We start from the raw sequence: 27748 nt of genomic DNA on the forward strand, positions 1-27748 counted from the left end.
GTATTAGGCAGCATTAAAAAAAAAAAAAAAAAAAAAAAAAAAAAAAAATGACCAGAAGGTCTGTATCCACTCATGGAGATAAAGTTGTGGCAAATGGACAAAAACTTTCCCAGAATGGGACTCAGTTGGAGCCTAACGGGAAACATGATGGTGACGGTCCAAAGGGGAAGGTGGAACTGCGGAAGAAGGTGACCTTGCTCCGTGGGATCTCCATCATCATTGGGACCATCATTGGAGCCGGGATCTTCATTTCTCCCAAGGGAATCCTGAAGCACACGGGCAGCGTGGGAATGTCGCTGGTGGTGTGGATTGCTTGCGGCGTGCTGTCGCTCTTCGGTGAGTCTGATAACAGATGTATTCAGCACACGCCAAGACAATGTGCCCTCCTTTTGATGGTAGCTGCAATGATAGAGGCTGATGGAAATGACAGCAACAGGAAATGAGACAGAATGGCAGGGAGGAGGCTGCTGGTGGAGCCTGAATTCACAAACCCTTTTATTGTCACTGCTGAGCTAAATCATGATGAAAACTGACAAAAATAGAAGATGGAGCAAGAGAAGTTTTTTTTTTTTTTTTTTTTTTACAGCATCTCTTCTTGTGTGGAAAGTGTACAGAAAGATGAGAGTGCAGGCTTAAGTAGCAGTGAAGCTTGATGTGTTGTACACAGCAAAATATATCCAACTTAACAAATCAGTTGAGCTAGCATGAAGCCTTTACATTTTGAATGAAACAAAAGAAGTCTTTATGGTTAAGAAATAGAAAAGTGATACATGTATAACACATGCAAATAAACTTGATTTGAGAAGTTTCTTGAATTCAAATTAGGTTACAAGGGGTGACAAACCTTATTTCAAGGTATCATCATTCATTTCAAGAACAGCTGACAGTGGATCAGTTGTGTTAGAAATAAATGAAATGATCTCGCCTCATTGTCAGAACTGACTACAGACAAAACTGCACTTTGGCAGAGTGCCGGGCTGTGTAGTTCCCTGGTGTCAGACGAGTCCACATGGACACTAAATATCCTCAGGTGCTCCCCTGGGCTGCTAATCCACAACACTGTATTTCCGCCTGTCCATTCACCCCCATAGTGCAGCAAACAGCTCCCAAAATAAGCTGATTATGCCAAAAACAAAAAACAAACAAATAAACAAAAAATGTCCTGATGGCCTTTTTTTTTTTTTTTTTTTTTTTTTAATTTCAGGAAATGAAACAACTCTTTGTCTGTTATTTTCCTATTTGAATCAGAAGGTAGATCTGGCAGGAAACTTTTGCATAGCTCTGCGTTGTGCCAGGAAGAAATGACCTGACAGTACATTGGCAAATCATTTTAATTACATGGAAATGAGGCTATTGATATTTGTTAGATAATTAATATGATTGTAAGCTGCTTTATTTGCATTTATGCACTATAAGGGTTATTTTGGGACCTGTTTTGCCACATTTTGGAAGTGAATGGAGAGACGGAAATGCGGTATTGTATTTCTTACCTGCCCAAAGGAGAATGGAGCAACTAATGAGGATATTTCACCACCACGTGGCCTCATGTTATGTGCTGGGGACTGTACAACCCAACACCCCACCCAAGTTTTGCTTTAAGGAAAACAAGATTATGTGAGAAAATGCCTTAACATTGATCTTTTGCAGTGTGAAATTAAAAGGTAGAATACTTTGTGGACATTGTAGTGAGATGTAAATGCTTGCATTGTCATGCTGACTCATTCCACTATCAGTTCGCGGTAATCACAAAATGACAATGTACTTCCACTGCACCCAAGTTATACAGGCCTGTCTCTACACCTGGGCTCACATTTTAGTTTCCCAGTGTAGTTGCAGTGTTGCTTAAGAATAAATATTTGTAAATGCATAAAGGGTTTGACTTGATTTGCTGGATTTGACATCATTTTCCACATATGCTGTTTTCCACGGAGGTCCGCTTCACTTTGAAGATTTTGTGTCTGCATGGACTGTATGCACCGACCATGAATGTGATAGAAACCAAAATGGAATCATCTGAGGAAAGGTTGTGTGATTTGGCCTGGCGTTACCCACATTTGGACAGTTTTGCACTAAAGAAAGCCCAGACATTGGGCATAGAAGAAAATGTTCGCAGACCGACCAGGAAGTGTCACCATTTCCATTTCTAGTGCGCATGTGTGAGATACTCAGCATAAGCAGACACCAAAATGTAGTTTCTATGGAAACTTGTGTGTCCCGCATTTGCGTCCGTGTCCTCATGCTGGAATTCAATTATATTGGTGCTGGTATTCTTCAGCCCAGACTCTGAAAAGAGGTTCCTGCATGAGGATCTCAGTCTACGCACCAGCTCCTACCAGGTTACAAACACTAAGATGCAACTAGGAGCCAAACTATGAAGTGCTTTCAAAGTTATCAGTAAAATCTTGAAGTCAGTCCTAAAATGCACTGGCAGACGGCAGACAGCAGGACGCTAAGATAGGGGTAACGTGATCTTGTCTTTTAGGCCCAGTTAAAAGCCTGGCAACTATGTTTGCCACAGTCTGTGACTGGTCTAACCTTTTTGATTAAGACCGGTAAATAGAGCATTACAGTAGTGTGGGCGTGAGCAAATAAAGGTGTGTATCACAGTTTTAGTGTCTTTAAAGCTAGGAACAGATCGAACCTCTAGGATATTCCTCAGTTGATAAAAGCATGACTGAATTATCCTTGTGATGTTTTTGAAATTTCACTTAGAAAAACTTAAATTCAACTAAATCCTGCCAGACTCACTTGACAGGTTTCCAGTTTCTTCAAGCCAGAGTTTTTCCTGGCACGGAGCCTTGACACAGTGAAATTTAAAATAGCTGGATCGAGTGGGCAAGGTAATTACAACAGTACTAAAACATTAAAGTTACTGAAAGGTGACATGTTCATTGATTCAAAACAAACAGTCTTACTATCAGGTTTGATAAAAACAAATCTTAATCACATTTCCCTGCTTGTTGTCACTGTGTTGATAACAGCTCCTGTATAGTATGAAAATACACCCTTTATCCTGAACAGTGTGTGTCATCAGTGTATTATGCAATGACACTGTTACAGTGCTTTTTGTAACTGATGACTGACATTGTCTCTATACAAAACATGTCATGATATTTGAGAGGAAGCTAAACAATGGCCAAGAGGAAAAAAAGTCCACGGGGTTTGTCAGTTCCTGAAACATTATTTGTGGGACGGCACAGGCAATGTACAGTGTCAGCCCAGTCATTTAGCCCAAATACCTTTAAGGTTCATTTGAAAAGTGATGTGTTGTTGAGAACAAATGAGATTGGTTCTTTGCTTACATAGACCAAGATCAGCCACTTTTCTGTGACTCCTGCAAACGCTGTAAGATCTAGCCTACTTGCAGGACTCCGCTGGCTTTCAGTGCTTTAACTTTGCTCTTTTTGCCTGAAACCTTTTGGTATTTTTCATTTCCCCCAAAATAGGGATTAGTTTAGGTCAGGCTTAAACAGCTTTTCATTATTGTGTGCACATCTGTATATTATAATGCATGTTACTGTAGTGCACATCTTAAAGCCTTTTGCTTTTGCAGTGTAATGAAAGGTCCAAGCACTTTATCCTTAAACACCCATTTTTAACCCCTTCCCTACTTTGTTTTGGTCCTGTGCCCAGTGCTTCTAATTGAACTAATACCTCTCTAGGTACCTCTCAAGGTTTTTACAGATCTGCCTGAGCTCTTGCTGCTGGCTGAGGCAGTTTAAAGGAATACTTCACCCATAATGCATCATTTTTGTATCAAGTATTCACCAAGTGCTGTCTTCCACCTCTGACGGAGAAAGTTTTAGTCGCAAGCCTTCATGGTATGTTAGTAATCCAAAAATGGCAGCCATCTCTGAGCCAATGGAAAAAAATCTGGGCCACAATTTTACAATTTTACAACATCAAACCGCTATCAAAACCCTGTCATGTGAAGCATGCGTGCAAAAGTGTGCTCGTCTCAGCTGCTTGTCCAGTCAAAGGCACTTGCATACACAGCTGTAGTGAAATAGAAAAATTACAGCACCACTTTTTTCAGTTGGATCAGAGATGGCTGGTGACTTTGGAATACAAGTTTACCATGAAGTCTTATGAGTAACTCCCTTCATCGGAGGTACAAGGCAGCGCACGAGTACTTGATACAAAATTATACACTGGGTGAAATATTCCTTTAAGATCCCCTGTCTAACTGCTGTATCTAATAACTTTGACTGAAAGGCTTTTGTCTCTAAGCTGAAGTCTATCCATAACCTGTGTTGTTCTAGGAGCCCTGTCATATGCTGAGCTGGGGACTTGTATTAAGAAATCTGGTGGACATTACACCTACATCCTGGAAGCCTTTGGACCTCAGATGGCCTTCATAAGACTATGGGTTGACGTGATTGCTATAAGGTAACGCCAGCCTGGTCGACCACCATTTCATGAAATGAGCATTGTGTCTTGAAATGTAAATGTATACTCTGTGCACAAAAAAGTGAGAGCAATCTGTGTTTTTTAACAGGAAAGGATTACATGGAGGAAACTAGAAACAGGAAGCAGACAATGAAATAGTGAAAAGTGGATGGGCAGAGAGATTTACTTTCAACTCCTGCAACATGGTTTCAATTTCTTCATATTGTTTGTGAATGCTTGCGGAATTTTGTTATGGCAAAATGTCCCTCCTCTCACTTTTGGATGATTTAGTTCAGTTTGATATTGCAAATCACATTTTGATTCACTGATTTAATTGAGTAACCTCTTGACCTTACATTTACCTTATTATTAACGCCATGCTCCAGTTTTTCCTGATTTAAAAATAATTTAAAAAAATGTTTATGGCTGCCGCATTGCATCAAACAGAAAATATCTAAACATCTTGTGTATTATTTTCTACAAATTTCCCTGTAATTCAGGCTAATTAGTGCCATTCACTCTATTAGTTTCTTTTGGCTTGGAATTGACATAGTTTAACACTGATTCATCGGGACAATGAATGAAATGTTCACTCTACTGCTAAGTCTTAAAAAAACAGACAAAAACAACTTTGGCCTAGACTAAGCTGGAGGATACACTCACACAATTGTGAGTGACTCAACATTCTAGTTCATATTTTTGACCCCAGTGGGTACTGCCAGAGAAACAGCTGAAGGATTCGCTCATTCCATAACTAAAAGTAAACTACTAACTTATACCCTAGCAAATGAGCTGCCGGCTGAACAGATTAATCACTCACATCTGTGCTGTTCAGTCTGATAATGTGACTAAATAGTTCATTGAGTCAGAAGATGTTAATTCAACATTCAGAACGATAAATTAATTAACAAAAAAGTTTGAGAAGTACTTAGTTTAGGTGACATCTATTCCATGTGAATTCCAATCAGCTGAACAAACATCTGGTAGACGCTGTAGTAAACCGTAATGTTTATGATGCTTCGGCTATGGCATAGCCTGGCATTGCCAGACCAATTCACAAATGCAAATTATTCTGGAACCTCTCAGTTCATTTTTGGTATCAACAGTCGCAGACCAAAAAGCCTCTGTACTTAACTGGATAGACCTACAACCAATCAGAGCAATGTGTGACGTAGCACTCAGTGACTGTTGAGCCTAAACAACACGCCTGTCATCATATCAACACAACCCGTATTAGATAAACAGGGATTCAACTGGATAGATCCACAACCAATCAGAGCAGCAAAATGTTTTGATGTAGCACTGAGCAACTGTTGAGCCTCAAGGACATCGGTCATCCTATCAAACCAGCCCAATATTAGATAGATGGTTGTGATTGGCTCAACCTGGGCCAGGTCAGCTGGAAATCTGTCTGAACAGCACGTGGGCCACACCGATGTGCCAGAGCAAAGAGCATGAGCTCACAAATTCTTCTGGTTCCAAGGCTGCCAGCACCAATGAGGATAACAGACCTTCATGAAGTTTTTTCAGTAGTGTTCACCCAGTATAAGTGTGACTGACATGAATATTTCTCTCTCTCTGTTGTCATTGTTGGTCATGCAGCACATTTTTGGGCAATTGGAAAGTTTTTGAGTAGCCAGATTCCAATCATTCATGAACCCTGTGTGCATTTCATTGTCATATTCAAATAGTAAATTTTGAGAAATCATTTTTTTTTTTCTAACATTGTCAGTATTATAGTTGAGGCTTGAATGTATATCAATGCCAAATTCACATATTTTTTGTGTTTGTGCAAGGATAGATTTTAATTTTGTGGGCTCACTTACAGATGTACGTAGTGCAGTCCAAAAGTGGGAAAACTAAACAGATACACTTCAATACAATTCCAATTTGATTTGATCACTTCAAAGTTCTGTTCAAATGAGCGACTGACTTGGGAATTGGCCCATCACAGCTGGGTAAGGCAGAGCACCAAAACAGCGAAATACAAAGGGACTCGCTCGCTTCGACCTTCTGAAGTTGCACAGCGAGTTTAGTTTAGATGAGCGAAGTGAGAAAGCGCTCGGTGAGTCTGACAGCTGTGTGTACACAGCAGAGGCAAAGTAGTATAAACAGTCTAGTGGCTATCCTCAGCTGCCCAATTCTGTGCTTGCCTCAGGCTACCAGGACTCAATGGAAACCATGGGAAATGAACAGAGACACAGTGAGAGAGAGGGCGAGAGAGAAAACAAGAATGAGTGAGACAAAGAGAGATTTCCCCAGCTGCAGCAGCTCAGTGGCTGCTGTGGGAAATGAAGGGGGAAATACTGATGAGCCTTAGATGAGCCCTCGGTACCAGCCAACCTTATTTGATTCTTATCGGCGCCAAGCCCCTAGAATACCACCCCACTCTGCTCCACCAGAGGATGTGATTATGCCTGGAGTTTGTCTAGGACGCTGGCCATCAGATATTACACACACACACACACACACACACACTCATATCTACTGAATAACAGACTAATACCTGAGTCAATAGAACTTACATGGAGATATATGAGAGCTGAAATCAATCAGAGTGGGGTTACGACAGGTTGAAGCTCTGCCAGGTTGCATCCCTGGATCTGCTGGGAAAATCAGGGTTCAGCAAACAGGCCCTGGATAAATAAATGTTAAAAAAACAAACAAACAAACAAGTAAACAAATAAAAAAACAGATTTTGTAGCTGTGTCTTTCACAAAATTTTTGGCAATGTGGGTTTTAGACAACAGCTGCAAAATCCAAGAACAGTGTACCATATGTAAGTTTGAAGTATTTATTTATTTATTTATTTTTTAAAATCATCACTCACTTATTAGGCACTTTTATTTCAAAATTTTTAATAATGAAATGCATTGTATTGTGTGTTTATAAGCTGTCGATAATGTCTTTTCCGAACAACTGAAGAAAATTATCTGTATTGTACTTTCCTGTTTACAGTAAATGTTATGGATTAGTTATTTTATAAAATTAAATTTTTGTGTAATTTCTTTCATGTTTTACACATGTTTGATGCGGGAAAAAGTTATAAAGGCACACACATATGCAAACATACAGGCAAACAAACGCAGGCAAATGGATGCATCCATAATGCTTTGAAAATATTTATATATAATATATATAAATATAATATATATATATATATATATATATATATATATATATATATATAATATATAAAGTATTTAATTGATATGATTTCTCATATTTTTGCACATTTTTACATTGCACTGGTCAAGATGGTTGAGGCGGTGTGGGCAGCCTCAGAGGAAGAAAAAAGCACAGAAGAATTTTGGTGCTTTGTTTAGGACACAGTAGGTAATCATGTGTGCAAATTTCAGTCTTTAGGTGCTTATAAAAGTAATCCCACTCCCTCCCCAAGTTAATTCAGCATGCTTAATAGAATAATTAGGGCCAGCTGCTTGATTACTTTGGCTATCAATCAGGCCTGACTGTACCACTAAATGTATTTTTTTATTTTTTTTTGGTCTGGTAATGGATTTCATTTTAGAAATAAGCTTCCTTCTTTTGCTTCTCTCTCTCTCTCTCTATGCGTGTGTATGTGTATGTGTGTGTGTGAGAGAGAGAGAGAGACTGTATGTGCATCAGTGGTGTTTATGTGTATTCTGCAGATCCGTCATAATCCGTCATCATAACTGTATGATAAACGAAAAAATAAACCACATGTATCTTTAAATCTTTCTTCTCTGTGTGTCTGTCCTCCAGGCCTGCAGGGATGGCGGTGATCGCTCTGGCCTTCGGTCACTACATCTTGGAGCCTCTGTTCATGCCCTGTGGAATCCCTGTCATGGCTGTCAAACTGGCCACGGCTGTTGGCATCAGTATGTATGGAGTACGGTTACATCAGTGTCACTTTAACAATCTGGATGATTGGCTTCTTTGTTTTTTTTTATTTTATTTTTTTTTAAGTCAAAATTTGCAGAGTAGCCAGCCAGCTACCTAACCTAAAATTCTGTGTGACCAAGCCTGCAAGCCGATGTGTTAGTGTGCACCTGCCAGCTAGTAACACCAGCTACTACATCAGATTTATCGATTTTAACAGCCATGGTTAACTGAATGGTAAGCTAGCTAAAAAGGTGATACTTAAATAGGAAATCAATCAGATGTGTAAGTGATAGAGTTATTCTCAAAAACAGGCAGCACTATCAAGTTAGAGGTACTGGGTTTGCTGCAACAAGTTCTCAACCAACAACTGTTTTAGACCAGTATTTTTAAACTGGTTAGAGATAGTTCAGCCACTGGTTTGCTCTGGTTAAAATGAGGGCATGAATCTGGGCTTGTTTGGTAATACTGTACTGGCCAAATATTAGACAACCTGCTTACCTGCTTAAATCCTCTGAGTCAGTGGAATAACAGATCCACCTGCTCTGCTCACGGTGAGACTGTTGCATTTGAGTTCCGATTAATTTTGCATTATATCAGAGAGATTGGAAGTGTGACTTGACAAGTCATGCTGATGACTTGACATTGTGTTTCACATTTGTTGAAACTGGTGTGGAGATAGATTTACATTAACAGCTAGTGTGTTGTTTAAGTGAGCTGAACAAATGTGTAGGCCACAGAAGTGTAGAGAAGCTTATATAGACTGTCTAGGGACCTGTAACAGTATTATCCCTGGAGACACTTTCATGATGAGCTCCATGCTTGTCTAGATTCTAGATTTTCAGTCTTGATGAAGTCATGCGACAAAATGAAAGCAAATCCTGACATTTCAAGTGCAGACATGAAGCGGGAAGCTCATAATTACAGTTATGGTGATATGGTGGGACAGTACAAATCCTGATGAAGCTAGCTGGCTGGCTAATTAGTTAAGAAAATAGCCACAACTTCCTGTCAGACACCATGACTTTGGCCAGTTACCACTGCCAAAGAGGTGAGACCTTCAGCAGAGGGTGACTGTTCCCATCCATCTGTCTGTTGATCCGTCAGCAGGATAAGTCAAAAGTACTCAGATGGATTTGCAGAGAAGAAAAAAAAATGATTGGACGTTTGCCTGAAACATATAGTCACTGAGACTCTGTGTTCACATAGCTTCAGTCATGGTCCTGAACAGCTTAAGTGTGACCTGGACAGCCAGGATTCAGATCGTCCTCACCTTCTGCAAGCTCCTGGCCATCGCCATCATCATCGTGCCTGGGATGCTCGAGCTCTTTAAAGGTAAGGCGCCTTCATCTTCACCATCCTTGCTGCTACAGCCTCAGTCAGTGCTGTACCAGAGCCCTGCATACCGTGCAAAACCCCAGATGATGTCTGTTTTTTAGCCTACTGGGGTGATATTTGTTTGTTCACAGGAACATTCCCAGACTTCACCAGTGCACTCAGCAGCAACAATTAACATGGCCCTTGTCAACAACATGTTCTGTTAATGTAACCTTTGTGGTTTGACGTAAGCCTTACGATGCCATAATACACAGCTGCTCACAGTAAATAATAGCCAAAGCGTTTCCCAATGTCCTGCCACCAGGGGTTTGGGGGCCCTGAATTATGGACCATGGAGTCGTTGGCTTCACATTACCAATGGACCTCACTTCAAAATCTGCCTGTTTGTTGCATGTAACACCAGCCAAGTGTGTTGTTGTGGTGAACTATGACCATTCATATCAACATACAACATATGTCATTCATTTACATAGGACATTCATCAGTCCAGCTCAAAGTTATCCTTGCCTCTCTCGATCTGCACTTTGAATAAAGCTACAGTAACAACACTTACAGACATAAATCCGTCAGTGCCAGAAGCTGTAAGTGGATACACACATTTATGAAATGGCATCCCTGTATTGCCTGCAGCTATCATCTTCATTCAAGTGTCCTTAAAAGGCCACATTCTGCAGATCAGTCTCAAAAATGCAAACTGTAAAATATATCCAGGTCAAAACGCACTGAAACTGCTTACTCCCACAGACAAACAAAGAGCTTGTTTGAGTTTATCCCTCTGGTAATTATGAAAACAAATATTAGGTTGGTAAAGATGCATTTTACTTATTTAGCGTGTTTCTTTGTCTAATAATGTGCTGCCCTGTTCAGGGGGCTTTCTGCCTTCCATCCAGTGCTTGAATAGGCTCCAGCCCCCATGACTCTGAAAAAGAATAAGTGGGTAAAGACAACAAACGAATATAATGAATAATCATTTTGCTCTTGTCTGTAATTATCTTGTCTTTTCCACACAATGAAAGCTTGGCTAATGGCCTGTAATTATGCTGATTTATGAGCAAAGTGGTGCCCGTTGTAACAATGTAACAACCTTGTTACAAATTCTATAGCTGAAACATACCTCTCAGCAGTCCAAACTGCTGATGTTCCCACCAGTTATCACTATCTTTTGTTGATAGAAATGAAGGCGTGAGATTTCTCTTTTACAACTGACTCGATATGGAAAAGGCTAAAATATGAAATCAGAATAAGTTTCAGCATGCATGCTGTGAGCAGTCTCGATGTGGTTGACGCCCTGCGGGTCTTTCTGCTCTGAATGATGATAGCCATCTGAGAGCTTCAAAAATAAGTCATTATAGTAGAAAGGTCCCGCAGGGTCCTCTAATCAGGGACTGTTCCACCGTCACGGCTAAAACTAAAGGGTGATCGTGCTCTCTCTCTCCCTGGACTATAGAATAACCTCTGTTAAAGTAAAGTGTTTGCAGGTTAGCAGAATCCAACCAGAGACTCACATTGACCTCTGCGGCCTTTCCCTGCGACTGACGAGTTCGACCTGCTTTTTGTGATGTGACTGGTCTTTTTGTCTGTTTTAGCTGTTATCGTTGTCTTTTAACCTTGTGAAGCATGTTGTAGCAAAGCATTTCGTCTTTAAAATCTAAATAAAGTTGACTTACAGTTGGTGAACAAAGTATGAACCCGCTGTGAACCCCATCACAGACGTTTCAATGAATATAAACTGAATTTCAAAGTTCAGCTCAACAGCTTTCCTCCGCTATCAACCAAGAAGCTGACATTGTTTTGGTTTTCTTTCTTTCTTTCTTATATTGTTTTACCTCTTGCTAACAGCATCCCTGTAGAACAGAGAAAGGAAAGTCACCATTTGGCCCCTTTTGAAGCAGAAAAGCCTGAGGGCAACCCCTCTACCTTTAAAGGCTTGATGAACAAAGACCAAGAAACAATGAGTTCTCTGGGTGCACGGCCTCTCACAGTGGACAAACCCTCCTTCCTTATTGGCTGAGAACTGACTCAGATGAGAGATTTCACAACTGTCTTTGAACTGGATTGTCCCACATTAGGAAATCGGTCTCCATCTTTGTCTTTGTCTTTGTTCTTTCATTTGTCCATCCACATCAATCATGCTAATATCTCAAATAGCACAAAACCTTGGGGAATGACACAGCTCATCACCGTGTTGTGCCGTTTTCAAAATTACACTGATTGCCCTGAGGAGACAAAACAAAACAAGCTGGCATATTTTGTTAGTAACTGGGTTTACCACACATTATTCTCTTTTGGAGGCAAAGGCGTAACCCTGGTATAGACACTGGGGGGAGCTATATGATCTCTCTCTCTATATATATATACATATATGTATGTATATATGTATTTGTATCTACCTATGTACCTATGTATCTATGTAGAGAGAGAGAGAGAGAGAGAGAGAGAGAGAGAGAGAGAGAGAGAGAGAGAGAGATTTGAAGGAATAGTCTACATGGTCTATATAGTGATTTCTCCAAGAAGGCTGCCTCTCTACCCCTCTCAATTATACTTTTTTCATTGGTGGCAAATATGATAGCTTGCAGGGAAGGAAAAAAGGGAAAGATTTGCATGCATACCCAGTGTTTATGTAAATATGTAATTTTTTTCAGTATGTAGTTATGCGTTTCAGGAGTCTCAGAATGGCCTGAAACATGCTCCTAAATAGGTTCCTAAGTGAAGCGTCCTCCAATGATTTTTGCGTGACAGGAAAATTTCACATTTCTGCCATTCACTTTTAATGGAGAGTCCAATGGGACCATACCTCCAGAACTGAACTTCCTGGCAACTGGGAACAAAGGACCAAGGGGGGAGGGGATTGGGGTTGGGGGGGGTTGTCTTTACCCCTGCAGATTGTATTTTCTCAATATTGAGGGGACACGACCCACCCAAAGAACGTGTGGTTATGCCCTGGTTTGGAGGGACCCTACCTCTGGTGTTATTCTTTAGTATTGGGTAAATTCTTGAACATCTTTGTCCAGTCTCATGTATACAGGTAAATGAGCACATGCTATGATTATTTGTGAGTGAATTATATTCCAAAAGCCAGATTGCCACATGAACAGCTTCGCTAACGGTTACGTCTTGTCCATACAAGCAGACAGTTGACTTGGGGGCAATTTCCACCACCATTGCTGGAAAAAAGTAAGAGCCACTTTGCTGGCCTTGGCCCCAGAACTTCATTGGGTTTGATGTATTTTTTCCTTCTACAAATAAAATAAGGTTTATTTGTTTGAGCAACACATTTGAAGTAATGTCTTTGCTATGTTGCAGCGCGTTTCACTCAGACTGTCATTTTTAAAAAATGATTTTTAATGAGTTGTGGCTCCAGAGGTACTACATGCCTGAAAGTTTCAACCCCTAGAGGGCAGTGCAGCAAAGGTTTTCTGCAAGTGTTGCTTATTCTTTAAGAGAGAACACATCAGTGACCGACTCTGACATGTTCATTGCTGTACTTCTTCCTTTTGAATTTAACTGATATAGTCTTTAAAAATACACCTCTTATTAGTTCTGAAGGACTACTTTCTTTGTGGAGAGGACTCAGTATGGATTTATTATTTCCTAATGCATTATAGCTGCAGGAATAGGCCTAACTAGTAGTGCATTCATTTGTGTAGAGTGTAAAGAGAACTGGCCTATTTAGAAGCTGGACCAATGAGTTCAAAAGCCCCTCAAGGTTGTGTCGGCTGGATCTCACTTTTGCTCTCATATTGTGGATTTAATGGCCTTCAACAGCGTAGTAGAATGTCATTGTGCTGTTGGATTCTGTTTGCATTAGCAGTTTTTGTTAACAAATGTGTCTGTGTGAATTAAGTGTGTTAACCCTTTGAAACCTGGGGAAATTCACTTGATTTCTTTCAAAAATCTTGGCCTTAATGAAATTCTAAGCTGTGGGATGTGTGCAGCCTCATTCATCTGTTTTATGGCTGTGACTACCTTTATGGTTATTATGATGTCTTGTGTAAGAAAGCTTTGCACAGACCATTCCTCTACTGCTACGAGGCCTCCTCACCACAAATTATGGGGCTTGAAAAACTCAATAAGAAGGTAATTGGTGTCTTTGTATATGTATGTGTGTGTGTGTGTGTGTGTGTGTGCGTGTGCAGGTGAAACCAGGAATTTTGACAATGCCTTTGACTTGGGCAGTATTAAGCTGAGTGGTCTCCCTCTGGCCTTTTACTCAGGGATGTATGCATATGCTGGGTGGTAGGTATGGTCTTCACACACACGCACACACACACACACACACACACACACACACACACACACACACACACACACACACACACACACACACACACACACAGGACTAGTCTTAAAGCCACAATGAAATAATATAGTAAAACTAACAAAAAATAATAATAATAGAAATGTTGAGAGCATCTTGCTTCCTTAATTTGATGTATTTCCTGTAGAAACAGGATGTTGTGGTGGGGATTAACATGGAAAGTCGTCTTTCAAAAGTGTGAACCAATGTGTGATCACTTAGGGGAAAAATAGCTATTTTATTTGATGGAGAAATGTGTTTGTTCCAAAATCTAATATTTTTACTGGTTAAAATTGTTCTTGGCCAGTAGTTCCTCTTGTGAAAAAGTTAATTTTCATTTCCTTGTGACTATAAAGACTTTAAAGTCAGTTTGTTTCTTATCATTTTCAGATCTTTCCAAATAACATAGTTTATTCACCATTTCTTAGTCACTTGAGGATAATTTCAGAAAATCTCCTTTTCCAGGTTCTATCTGAACTTTGTGACAGAAGAGGTGGACAACCCTGAGAGGTGAGTTGCCCAGAGGGCAAGGTGCATGCATATGATCACCTCCTGGTTTAGTGCTACAGAGATACACCCATGTTACTATGGGTACTGGCTATTGGCTAAAGCATCAGCCACGACTCACAGAGTTTCAAAAAAACAAAAAACAAACAAACAAAAAAAAAACATGCCTTTAAATGAAAATAATATGCTCCTGGTATAGAAATGGTTCCTCAACAAGGCTTAAAGGACCATACCAGCAGGCTGTTGTTTTCATTGTGACAAACCATTTTAGGTTGAATATTTGGTTAAAATACCCACCTCATATGTTCAGAGGCTAACAAAGTCTCCATTCATAAACCACGGAACTGATAATTGGTTTTGTAAAGCAAATGTTTCCCTGGAGACTATTTTCCCATGTAAGGACAGTTTCACTCCACCCAATGTCAAGTCATCAAAACACAGCAGTGCTGCTGCTTTTAGGAATGGGGCCATGGAACTTTCTTAATGTCCTTTAGTGACAATATGATGATCATCCTAAAATTCTTACAGCACCATACCAGTGATTTTGATTGTTTGGCTCAATTACTACAATTTACCCTCATTTTACATTGCAACAACTAAACTACAACTAAAGATTTCACAACATGTAATCAAAATCTCACAATTTCTAAATTGGAATTTTTGTTTGAAACAGCCTCCTTAATTTGTTCTGCTTCTGTGGCTAACAAAGTCCTCACCATCAATAAACCACCGAAATGTTTCACTCCGCCCAATTTCAAGTCATCAAAACACAGCAGTGCTGCTCCTTTTAGGAAAACTAATGTGGAGGACTTTATTACAGCGATGGAATACTGGAGTGAAGAAAGTTTGAAGTCTCTGAAAGTTCATTTACATATCATAGTGGAATGAATGGAAACCAATGGCTGGACAAAAGACAGGAAAAATATTCTTAAATACGACTGCTTGCTTTTGGAAAAGATTAGCAGATGTGAACACAGGCGGAAGTAACTAATCACCCCTACTCATGTTAGTGTAGTTGAGTGGCTTTTTTGTGTGCTTGCACTTTTACAGTCAGTAATTTAACATTCACTTCAGTCCATTTTTGCTTGAGTGTTGTACTTCACTGGATTTTAGATCACATCCATTACAGGGAACAAATGATCAGTGACAGATAAAAGCTCAATCAGCAAAGATGAGAAGAGGAACCTGCTTCTCCTTTGTTAGTTCTACTTTTTGTCATTCCCAAATTTCATAATAAAAAACTGCATCATGAAACACTGCAGGTGGTTGATAGACTCATTGCGCAAAATGTGGAAAAACAGTAGAAAAAAATATGAGTAAGGTGGTCTGAGTTGGCTTATTCCACATGTGTCAGTTGAGTGTAATGCCCCTTTAAAAGCATGCAGTGTGCAGCGTGTTTTCTCCTCCTTTTCTAACTGCATGGAAAAGATCCCAGCTAACACAGTTACTGTTCGGAAAAAGGAGCTCAGTCACTTTTACTGCCAGGACATTTGGAATGAGACACTTTGGACTTCTACTGCAGGACATTTTTACTGCACTACTTCTACTTCTACTGCAGTCACATACCAACAGAGGAACAGTACTTCTACTTCTACTGCAGTCTAATATCACCAGAGGAACAGTACTTCTACTTCTACTGCAGTCACATACCAGCAGAGGAACAGTACTTCTACTGGAGTAGCAATTTGTCCTACTATTTTCATCAACGCATGTGCAGTAAATACATTTTGTAGATAAAATGCAAAAACATACAGAATAACTGGTATGGTCCTTTAAAAACAACCATTAGCTAACCTGTTCATGTGACAACCATGTGGCTGTTATAATATAATTCACTCATAATTCATGGTGGAGGAGCACAACACTCAGTATCACAGCTTGTGCTCATTTCACTAATTTTATGAGAGTGTGTTTAAAGTGGAATTTTCCCAATAGGAACCAGCAACATGTCTCTCACACACAGATGGAAGTAGGTGTCACCCAAAGAGAAAACCACACTGGTGCTCTCAGTCTTTGCTGTGAATGTAATGAAGGAGACAGTTAGTGTTTGTCTGCTGATGCTTGGTGGTTTAATCAGTTATAAAGTGTTCCTGCTGCACTGTGATCACTCAAGCCCCCCTGCGTCTGTCACTCCGGCCATCATACAGAAGCTGAATGCATGTTTACCTGTGGCAAGTCATCTTATGTCATGTTTGATTAACAGTGCACATACCTTCTGGGGAAACTGCAGTGGCCTTGAAAATCACAAAAACAAGAAGTTATATTATCTTAATAAAATTTCAGAGTATCCCTTTAGTAATTGTTTAAGTTGGAAATACCAAAATAAATGCCTAAAAGTCCAACAACTAATTTAGCCTGAAAAATACTTATGTTATTCAAGTTAATTTCATGAATAGAATCAAATGATATTTTTAAGCTATTCTTAATTATTTGTTGTCATAAATTTCAATCCCAATTTTTGATAAAGGAGTAATTTTCTGATCAATTTCAAGAACTACAATTATTATTATGTTTATCCAATCCTTGTGGATAAACATTTGCAGTGGTGGGTAGATTTTTTTTTTTTTTTGTCTTTAATGCAGCGGACATGTGGCAGGTTAAATGAAAGGAGGAAGAACAATGTGAAAACAAACTAGAAACTTTGAAGAAAAGATTTAATGAAAGGTGGGGAAAGGATGATGAAGAAAAGCAGTAAAGCTATGAAGCTATGAAAAGCTATGAAAAATCAGGAGAAAAATAGCCAAAAAATAACCAAAATTTTAGCAAAAAATTATGTGAGAATGAGCAAAAAGAATTAAGTGACAACATTGCTATATTTAAAATGATTGAAATGATATATTTCACATATTTTACAAGCATTTAAGGAGCATGAGTCACATAAATCGGTGATTAGAAAGTGGTGAAAAATCTGAGATGCTGTTAAAATTTGGGCGTCCAAAATGGAGTAAAGAGTTCATTTGTCAACCTGGTTGGTACGTTCCCAAAGTAGTCCTCACAAAGTGAATATCCTCGCCTTTGGATTGCTTGGATTATGAAACCTGTTGCTGCGGTGGTTTGAGAGTGAGTGACCTCTGAGTTTCTAGGAGGAAGGTGCAGAGCGGGAGAGGGGCGGAGGTGGAGGGCAGAGATGGGAGGAGGTGGAGGTGAGGGAGCAGCTGAAGTTAATGACAGTGCCCTGCCTCTCTGCTGTTATCACCCCTGCCCTCAGGACCGTGCCGCTGGCTATCTGTATCTCCATGGTGATTGTGACTTCCTGCTATGTGCTGTCCAACGTAGCGTATTACGCCGTCATGTCGCCGGAGGAGCTCCTGGCCTCGGAGGCAGTTGCCGTGGTAACTAACATAACACGGATGTGTGAACTATTAGCCTGGTTTCCACCATGTGGTGCACCACAGGGAGGCTGGGGCAGGCTTTTTATTTGTGTTCCTCCAAGTCCTCCCCAACTTGCTCAACTTTTCAGCAGGGCTGGAGAGAGTGGTAAAATAATATACTTACACAGAATTAATGTGTTGTGCTGGAATTTTCTTTGAGCAGTACAACTACAAATCAGATCAAATCTAATATTTACCAGGGAAAGACTGGACACTTACTGGGCAAATACACAGTAAGAATAATAAGATACTTAGTAAAATCAGCTGTATCTAGCAGAAACAACTGGAACAACAACAAAAAATGTTTGTTTTACATAGTAATAATTCATGGTTATATGCCTGCCCTTAAGAAAAAATCACATGCAAAATAAACCACATGTGGTTTTGGAACACATGTAATCTGCAACCACATGTGAATAAATTTTTTCACATGTGATTTTCAAATTGTTTTTCCACATGTAGTCTCAAACCACGTTATTATTTCACATGTGAAAAAGACACACGTGTTACAAAACCACATGTGGTTTCATGTTGTTTTCACATGTTGAAATTTTCCTTCAGAAGCCAATCACATGTGAAAATGCTAATTTCACATGACTTTGTGTGCCCAAGTTTATTTTCACATGTAGAAACCCCTACTGTCCTACATAGCAGCGTGGAGGGACAGTGAAATAATATCAGACTTTTCAAAAATGGTGAATTATGCCTTTAAGTAAAATTTTACAAGTACATGTACACAAAAGCTAAAATTACAGTAATGAGTGTATTTTGTTATTTCTACTCTTGCTTTGTATTTATTTATTTATTTTTGTCTAGCCCTAACCACCAAAACAGACCTCTAATTTTCAAGAATCTTGACTTCTTCAATATTTGGAGCTGGCACTGGCAAGCCTGAGCGCTGGGAAACGGTCTGCTACTTGAAACGATCCAGCTGAGGTCTCACCTCTCATTTGTTACTGATGTTTATGCTTGATGTGGCGTCACCGCTGCCTTCCTGCACTTAACGTGCCATCATTAGTGGATAGTCTCTGACATCTCAGCTTCCCAGCAACTGTTAATCTGATTCTCCCAGCCCAGCCCTCTTAATGCTAATCACATCACACACATTCCCTAATAACAGCCACCTTGTCTTATTAGACTGAGGACTGCTATCAGCGGTACTGTAAGCCCAAGGCTTCACAAGACTCATTCACTAAAAAGACCCCTGATCAGATAACAGCTTTTTCTAATGGAGTTAGCTTTATTGCACTGTACACGATGAGTGATAGAAGTGCTTTAAGGAAGGTGTTAAGAGCATTTATCTGTTCTTATAAGGATGTGATGGGAGGGGAGAGTTGCACTCAGCTCATCCTAATGTGCTGCTGTCTGAAGCTGACAGAGAACCTGGACAAAACATCTCAAACTTGATTTGAATCCTAAAACTGTCTAAAAGAATGAGTGAAACTTCACTTAAGGTGGACATTATGAGCACATTTAAAACACACTCTGAGTGCATTATAGTCACACGCTAACCATGACAGCACAACATGCAAAAATAGACTTATTGTGAAACTGTAATGGGGAGGAATTAGAAGCGGCTTAAAGGGCTAGTTCACCCATTTTGAAAAATTTGATACGATTTCACTCCCCCCAGCTGTTGTGTAGGATAATAGTGGTGCTATCTTCCTCTCATTGTTACTGAATGCTGGATACCTTCTGAAAGTATCCACTTCCTGAAACTACAATGCACATACAATTACTGAGAGTACATAGAAGACAGGGTACAGGTTGGAAAGTGAGTTTTGAAATTCAGAAATTTCCTTATATTATGGCTTATATAAGCTTATATAGCTTATATTATGGTCATTTGTTTGCTATGGAACTGTAAAACTCACTTAATGCACTTCTAAAGCAATGCAAAGAATGCTCTCTCTTCCTTTTCCACTCCCTTCTCTTCTCCCTTTGAAACTCCACATTCATTTTGTTTTCATCCACCCGCCCACATTTTTACAGACGTTTGCCGAGAAGCTGATGGGGAAGTTCTCCACGGTGGTGCCGGTATTTGTGGCCATGTCGTGCTACGGCTCCATGAACGGCTGCCTCTTTGCCATCTCAAGGTAGAGCTTCTTCGTCACCGCTGACCCTGATCTCACGCCTCCATTCCTCCGCGGAAACAATGATAAAATACCTTCTCTGTTAGATTTATTTATTTATTTTTTTTTTTTTTACACATTCACTATTACTATGTTTTTACATTCAAGGAATTACAAGTCACAGAGGTGTGTTGATGGTTTGATGGCTGAAAACATGGCACCAAGGTCATACATACTCACTGAAGAATGTCGAGGTCAATGCTAAATGCATTATAGTGTGTCAGCCTTCATGTTATGCACTGTGTTTTATTGTGGCTATAAAAAACATGTAGTGACACCAGAGATCCCAGTCTAAACCATGTTGTGTGCACTGCATAACATCACTGGAGCAAAGTTCAGCCTTCTATCAGGGCTACAGATCATCTGTTAATACAGGACTTTCATGTTAGATGACGTTTGAAAATGAGGTTGTTTGAGTCATACAATCCATCAGTGTGTCAGTCAATCAATTTTCATTGTCATTGGCATGCATATTTCTGTGTGTGTGTGTGTGTGTGTGTGTGTGTATGTGTGTCTGTACCAGGATGTTCTTCGTGGCATCGCGTGAAGGACATCTCCCCGAGGTTTTGTCTATGATCCACATCCGCAGACACACTCCGCTGCCTGCTGTCCTCGCACTGGTCAGTTTCCCGCAGCAACAACAAAAACAGCAACACTGGGAAATAACAAGAACACTAATGAGCTGGTAATTACTATCAGCAAAATTTAATTAAAATCCAAAAGAACTGATTTCACAGGTGACAACCAAGAACAGCAACAACAGTTAACAATGGCAACAATATTCAATAATGCCAACAAGCAACTTCACCTTTAACACTGACCAGGAAAGACAACAACGTCAACAAACAACAGCTTTGCAGTTGCATCACAAATGGCCATCAGTGACTATGTTTAGATGCTCTTATTCTGAAAAAGACAACATTCCTTCTAAGCACATGGTTAATGAAAATTAATATTCCACTAATACTCCCGTTTTACATGCAGCCGTGAAAACTCTGATTAACGTGACAGCTGTTAATGTTTTACACTTCAAAAAATATGGAAAAGTGGAACAGCTGGAGCCACTTGAGCCATCTTGCTTCTTTGCGAAGGTTCGGTTCTGTCCAGGTCGAACGGAGCCAGGGTCCTGCGGCTGTTCATGCTGCTTCACTGGACAGACTCTGCTGCAGTTTAACACCACCTTAGTTAATGTCATGTCAATGTGCTTAATTGCTATTCTATGTCAATACGGCTGCTGAGAAAAAGGTTCAGTACTGGCCATGACTAATGCAAGCTTCTGCTACAGTAGAAACAGCAGCACGGTAACATTTTAAAAAACAGATATTCCAGGCAGCTAACGAGCTAACATGATGTAAAACAATACTGACAATCAGTTCCCAGTCCAAAACTGCATCAAAGTTAACCACATCTGCTTGATTCTGTTGTGTTAGTGAGATGGCCAAGTTGTATGCTTAGTTAGCCAATAATTGTTGCATCAACAAAATAGTCACAACCACCACTATTCCTGGATCAGTAGCGAGCGCTGCACATATGCTGCTTGTAGCACCAAGCATAGGCGCTAATTAGACATGGCAAGAATCACGCTGGAATCAGGTTTATGCACACAATCTGCACTGACGTTGCACTCATAATGAGAAGACAACAGGCCTCTGATTGGTCCGTCAGTGAATATGAGAGTCAGTGGGTGAGCTTGTTTGTTCCTCCATGATTTTCCACAGTGGGTTATGGAAAACTTTTTTTCCCCAGCTGCTTTGGATAAGAGGCTGCCAGCCAACAGTACAAATGATGTTTGTGATTTGATGTGTTTTTCTCGAAACAAATGAGTTCAACTGTGTTACTGAAGACATGTTACTGAAATCAGCCTGCGTGGTCGAGCTCTAATACTAAACTAAAATAACTAAAATAAATTTGCTTATTTTTTTCAAATTTGCACAACCCTTGGTTACCTGCTAGAAATTTGCATGTACTTCAATGCATTTCTTTATTTTCTGTGATGGTTAAACAAATGACTAATGATAATCAGACCTCCGCTCTGTCCATGCTGCTGAAATATGAGACAAAATAGATACTAGCCACTACTCTCTCTTAGTCACACATTGCATGCAAACATTTGGCATTGCGAATGTGAGCGAGAATTATATGTGTGTCAAAACAGTTTTCAATAGAATAGTAGCTCCTTCTGGCTGGTCAAAGACCGAAACGTGCAGTAAATACCTTAAAACCTCAATTAACAGCCGGGCCTTTAATTTGCTTCTGTCACTGAATCCATCCAGCCTATTTTTGAGACAGACCTGCCTTTAATTAGTTTTGGACAAAACTGCTGCACAACAAAGATGGGAAATACTATCAAATTGTTTATTTAAATCAGTTAAGTATGAATATTACCCGATTAAAAATGAGGCTAATGAATAACATCTAAATTGACTGATTGCAAATGATGATGAAAAAAAAAAAAAAAACAGCATCTGTGGTAACAACAAAAACATCTTTCAACTGACACTGGCCTTATTTGTCAAAACATGTAGATATAACCTGCCAGTAAAAGGGACTTGGCTCTAAAATAAAGTTATTGGTAAGTTAATATTTTTCAAATAACATCATCTCTGAGTATTTCTGTGATATCATGTTGTCATGTTTTGGATTTTGCTGAAACAACAGCAACATCTCCTGAAATCTCACTGGCCACCCCGTGGTTATCCCACATCTGATAGCAATCTGGTCAAATTCATTAAGTGAAACTCCGATGTCCAAGTTTCAGTGAATGCAACTTCTCTGTCTGAGTGCAAATAGAAGCAGCATTAGATAACATATCAGCTCAGTGTAGCAGCAGCCAGTTGGCTGTGCAGAAGTTTCTTCCCCAGCAAAGCGAGGGGATACATTGGATAAAATCAAGACTGATGAGACTCTGTGGTGCGTTTTCCATTTTCAAAAAGGACTTTGTCCTGTTTTTTTTTTTTTTTTGTCTTTGTCTGAAAAACAACTGGTGGCTTGACTGTGGTGACAAAAATAGTCAGCAAGAAAATAGTCGTCACATCAACAACAGCAAGGGAAGCTCTCAGTCCAATTTTATTCCTGTAAAAAACAGACAAAGAGACAGACAAGCACCAGCTTAAAACTAATTTCAAATTTAAATTCAAATTTAAAGATTGTTATGAAAGCCCGCTCTTCACGGCTCCCAGGGTCACATCTTCCTACACTATGACAAATATGTGTAATATCTGGCGTCCACACCGAAACACTACCCAATGAACACAAATTAGAGAAAAAGATGGCAACCCTGTATAATATGTTATCTACATCTGTACACTGAATTGATTGTCTCAGGTGAATTTCATTCCTGTATAGGCAGTATGTAGCTAAACTGCTAACACTGTACTCACATGGCCTGAATTTGTACTGAAAATTCAAGTTTACTTTCATATTTCTTCACATCTCCTTGTGTTTAATACAATAATTTTGTGCTTTTCCCACTTTGCATCCATTTTCAGGTTGCAAATTTATTATTATTATTATTTTTAGATTTAATCATTTGTATATTTTCACTTGATAGCCTATGTTCCTGTGTTGGACAACAGCAAACACACAAGCCACAAGACAGGCATCATCTACAGTATAATATTTAGGGTTAGACTGATATATCAGGAGGATACTGACCTTTAATTGAAAATCTGGCATTCTCCTGTGAGTGTGGAGGTCCCTCCCTGACCACAGTTGGACAATATGTTTTTATCATTATTACTCTTATATTAAAAATCTGACCAGAGAATTCCTGTATTATATTAGCCTAGCTTTCAATGGCAAGTTTTAGTGTCCCATAATGGTCTAAATGCTTTTTAAGAGTCATTGCTATTGTACAAAGGCCAAAAACCCTGAATATATAATTAACGGCCCTATTACAGGCTATTGAATATCTGCACAAATATCAAATACTGGCATCTTCAATCTAAAAATACTGCTGCTAATAACAGCCTTAACATAATAAATATCTGCACAAGCCACCGCAACCACTGCAGTCTTGACCACGATGACAACATTAACATGGACCGTCTTTTCACATTTTGTCTGTGTGTGTTTATGTGTGCTTGCAGTACCCTATGACCATGCTCCAGCTGTTTGTGGCAGACATCTACAGCCTGTTAAACTTCATGAGCTTCCTGCGTTGGCTGTTCATCGGCGTGGCGGTGCTGGGATTGATATACCTCCGATACACGCAGCCCGATCTGCCCCGGCCTTTCAAGGTCAGTGTCTTCGCACACTGCAGAGGCTACGCTGAATACAGCATAGGTCTCATCTTCCATCTATCCCACAGTGTCCTATTTTTCAATCTTTTTAGGCAACTCGTTTAATTAAGGATGGGCATGATTCATGGATGATAGGTAATTGGTCGTTAAGAATTTGGTCGATCGTGCGGAATGTGATCAATCTAACGCTGATATCAAGTAGAGGTTGTGTAGTGTGTGTCTTGAAGCAGTGCAATGAATTACAATGCGTGGCAGCAAACATGTTACCCACCAGATGGCGCAATTTAACTATTTGAGGAGACAAGGAGAAAACCCAATACTTTGCCTCGTACAGAAATCGAAGGTAAACATGAAAAGAGCGCGGTGTGGGAAAATGATGAACCACTTGAACAATGTACAGCCGACCCTGGTTGAGGAATCCGCCTCTCAACCCACCATCACATCAGTGCTACCACAGAGGAGCTGTGATGCACAACGGAGAGAAAAAATGACCCAAAGGATCTGCAAATTGATTGAGACGGATATGCTGGCCACAAGTAAGGCAAGTTGAAGGCAAAGGTTTTCGAGATCCGATTCATTTCATTGAACCGGCATATCAAATTCTGTCACGATGCAGCAGCATGAGGCTTGTAGAAACCTGCTACAAAGAGCTAAAGGCAGAGCTGCTAAAAAGCTATCCACAGCTGACAGGGCAGCTCTGACTACAGACTGCTGGACCGCCTTAACAGCACACAGCTACCTCACTATCACCAGCCACTACATGCATGATGACTGGCAGATGAACTGAGCGGTCCTGCTCGCTCCACGTCTGCCAGGCCGGCATGCAGCCGACCTTCTCACTGAGAAGATGAATGAAGCTGTAGAGCGGTGGGGATTAGAAGGCTGAGTTATGGCATGTGTCCACGACAACTCAGCCAATATCATCACTCCCAACAGTCCCACCAGAGTCAGCTGGGGTTCCGTTTTTATAAATATGAAATAGAATGATTAATCGATAATTGATTTTTATTTCATTTAATTGATTTTCCCCAATGATCAATTTAGGAAATGTTGTCAATCCCTATTTGTTATGCTAAACAAAATAAACTGCTGTTAAGTGATTATAGTCCATCCACAGCTACAGTATGTCAAAGAACTCCAACCACTGAGAAAGGAAAAATTCTACTCCAGAAAAGAAAATGTACTATTGACCATATTTCCATATTTCTTGCTGTTTGGAAACAAAAACAAAGTAGTGCTCATGGCAATATTCTAATGTTTCAACTAATTTCCATACAAACATGTCAGAATCCTTTCACATGGGTGCGTGCAAAAAAAAAAAAAAAAAAAAAAAAAAAAAACCTGGGAGGTCATGACAGTCTGCAGCATGTCAAAAAGTCACTTTGCAACTGGAGTTTAATGAGGTTGGGACATGGCTTGGGGCACTTAGGGCATTAACCCTTAAATTCATGTGTTACAGTTGCAGTTTATCAATACAAAACAAAATGCTTTTTGCCATATTGAGGCAATTTTATTACCAAAATGGAATAATCATCTCTGATTTGATGCATATTTGATACTTAAATGCAAATCCATATTGAAGTCTTATGAGACAGATGTGACCAGAGCTATCTGAATACACAGGCATGACTTGTTGCCACATTATGTCTCTGTGGCTCATATGGAACGTTAAACCTCCTGTTGTCTAAAAAGACTTCAGACTAGTTTTAACTAACCTTTTTACAGTACACCTTTTAGATCGCAGTTGTTTTTAAAAAATATCCTTTAACTGGATAAAGGATAAAGGAATAAGCCAAACTTTCTGGATATATTTTCTGGATCTTGGTCATTTTGAACAATATCTCTTAACTGGGAAAAGGGTTTTATTCATTGCATTTGAAGTTGTTTGGTTGTTTTATTGATGCAATGCATGCAGGTCTCCCTTGAAAATGAGACTGTGGTCTAAATGGGACTTCCCTGAACAACAACACCGGATGTGATTTATCATGACTCTGTGGTCCTGGTTCTTTCTCCACAGGTGCCCCTCATCATCCCGGCGGTGTTTTGCCTCACATGTTTCCTCATGGTCTTCATGTCTCTGTACTCGGATCCAGTCAACACAGGGATTGGTTTTGCCATTTCCCTCACTGGCATCCCGGCCTACTACATCTTCATAGTCTTTGACCGCAGACCAAAGTGGATACAGAAGGCAATAGGTACCTCACACTGCGCCCAACAACACAATCAGGATAGTTACATACATCCTCAGAAACGAAGTTAGATGGAGTACTGGTGGATACAAGGTCATATAAAACCTAAAGTCTTTATCTTACCTAGAAAATAATCCTTAAAAATTAAAAAGTGACTCATTTAATCATTCACACCAACAATGATGTGTTAAAGGGACAGTTCATCCATTTCTAAAAAAAAAAAAAAAAAAAAAAAAAAGTGATATTATTCCCCCATGCAAGGTACCAAGCTGTAGCAGTTAGGGGTTCAGTGTCTTGCTCAGGGACACTTCAACACACTCTCTGGCGGAGCCAGGGATCAAACCTTCTGATTACCAGATGACCGTGCTACGTCTTCAGCCACACAGCCCCAAAATGGATGAACTATCCCTTTAAAGAAACTGACAGGCATTATCTAATTTCCTTACGTAGCTAATTTAAGGCTATCAAATATAATAATATTGCTGGTCCATAGCTGTTGGGGGTTCGAATCCCCCTGCCTGCCTGGCTGTACTAACGCTTGTCTCGTTTGTTGTACTTTTGAAGTTGTGGCATTTCCCTTGCATGAGTATTTCAAGTTAATTATGGGAAGAGGGTGATGTTGTTCCAGGCAAACCCTCAGGTAACAACAGTATCCCTAGCAAAGCATTTTAATTTTGCAATGCTTGTAAGACGGAAATCTTGCACATTTCTGCTACTGCAGTGGCACCTCACTTTTAGGTAAGCCATTGTAAAAGCAGATAAGCAACTTTGCTTGATACCAGGCTGTTTCGGCCTTGCAAATGCCCTCACTTTACCTCCTGAATTTGGGGAATTTAGAAAGTAAAATGTTTCTCATTCCCATTCTTTCACATCATCGGAAGCCCTTTCACAGCAGAGATCACATTGGAGATGACTTTACTGTGTGGCTTTCTCTCTGTCCTCAGATTCCTGCAACAAATTCCTGCAGATCCTCCTGGAGGTCATCCCTGCTGAATAACACTCCACCAACACTGGGGCCCTTGTTTGGTTGCTTAAAGTCACATTCTTGTACTGTGCTGAACTTAATCTAATTAAGTCAAACTTGTACCTTTTTTTATTTTCAAAACAGTAGATGGTGCTTTTTGTATAAGACTTGAAAGTGAAATATTCATCCAAATGTCACTTGTAAATGTATTTCTGAGTGGTAAGCAATTCACACTTGATAAAAGAAAGTGGTGAAAAGTATTTTCATTCTAAAGGTCATCATTTTCTGTGAACATAGTAATGATTTATGCTGGATCCTTAACCAACCACCTGGTCACCCTCTTACAGCAGATGATCACGCTCATTCACTCATTCACTCATTCACTTATATTTACTGATGAGCAAAATGCCACCTTACCGTTGTTTACTTGCCTAAAAAGCAAGTTTTGAAATTGAAAAT

General features: G+C 39.8%; 1 protein-coding gene across 1 annotated transcript; it reads left to right on the forward strand.

Annotated features, from left to right (window-relative positions):
• slc7a11 (solute carrier family 7 member 11) lies at positions 1–27380 on the forward strand. The gene is made up of 12 exons (XM_030061889.1): positions 1–336; positions 4263–4389; positions 8134–8249; positions 9460–9585; positions 13725–13824; positions 14351–14395; positions 17601–17724; positions 19756–19859; positions 20419–20515; positions 23984–24133; positions 26154–26331; positions 27270–27380. Exons 1-12 carry the CDS (start codon positions 48–50, stop codon positions 27320–27322), a joined length of 1509 nt encoding a protein of 502 aa, XP_029917749.1. The 5' UTR covers positions 1–47; the 3' UTR covers positions 27323–27380.
• Positions 27381–27748: the final 368 nt, after the last annotated feature.

This window comes from Myripristis murdjan, chromosome 10 (assembly GCF_902150065.1).
Source record: "Myripristis murdjan chromosome 10, fMyrMur1.1, whole genome shotgun sequence".
NCBI classification, from domain to species: domain Eukaryota; kingdom Metazoa; phylum Chordata; class Actinopteri; order Holocentriformes; family Holocentridae; genus Myripristis; species Myripristis murdjan.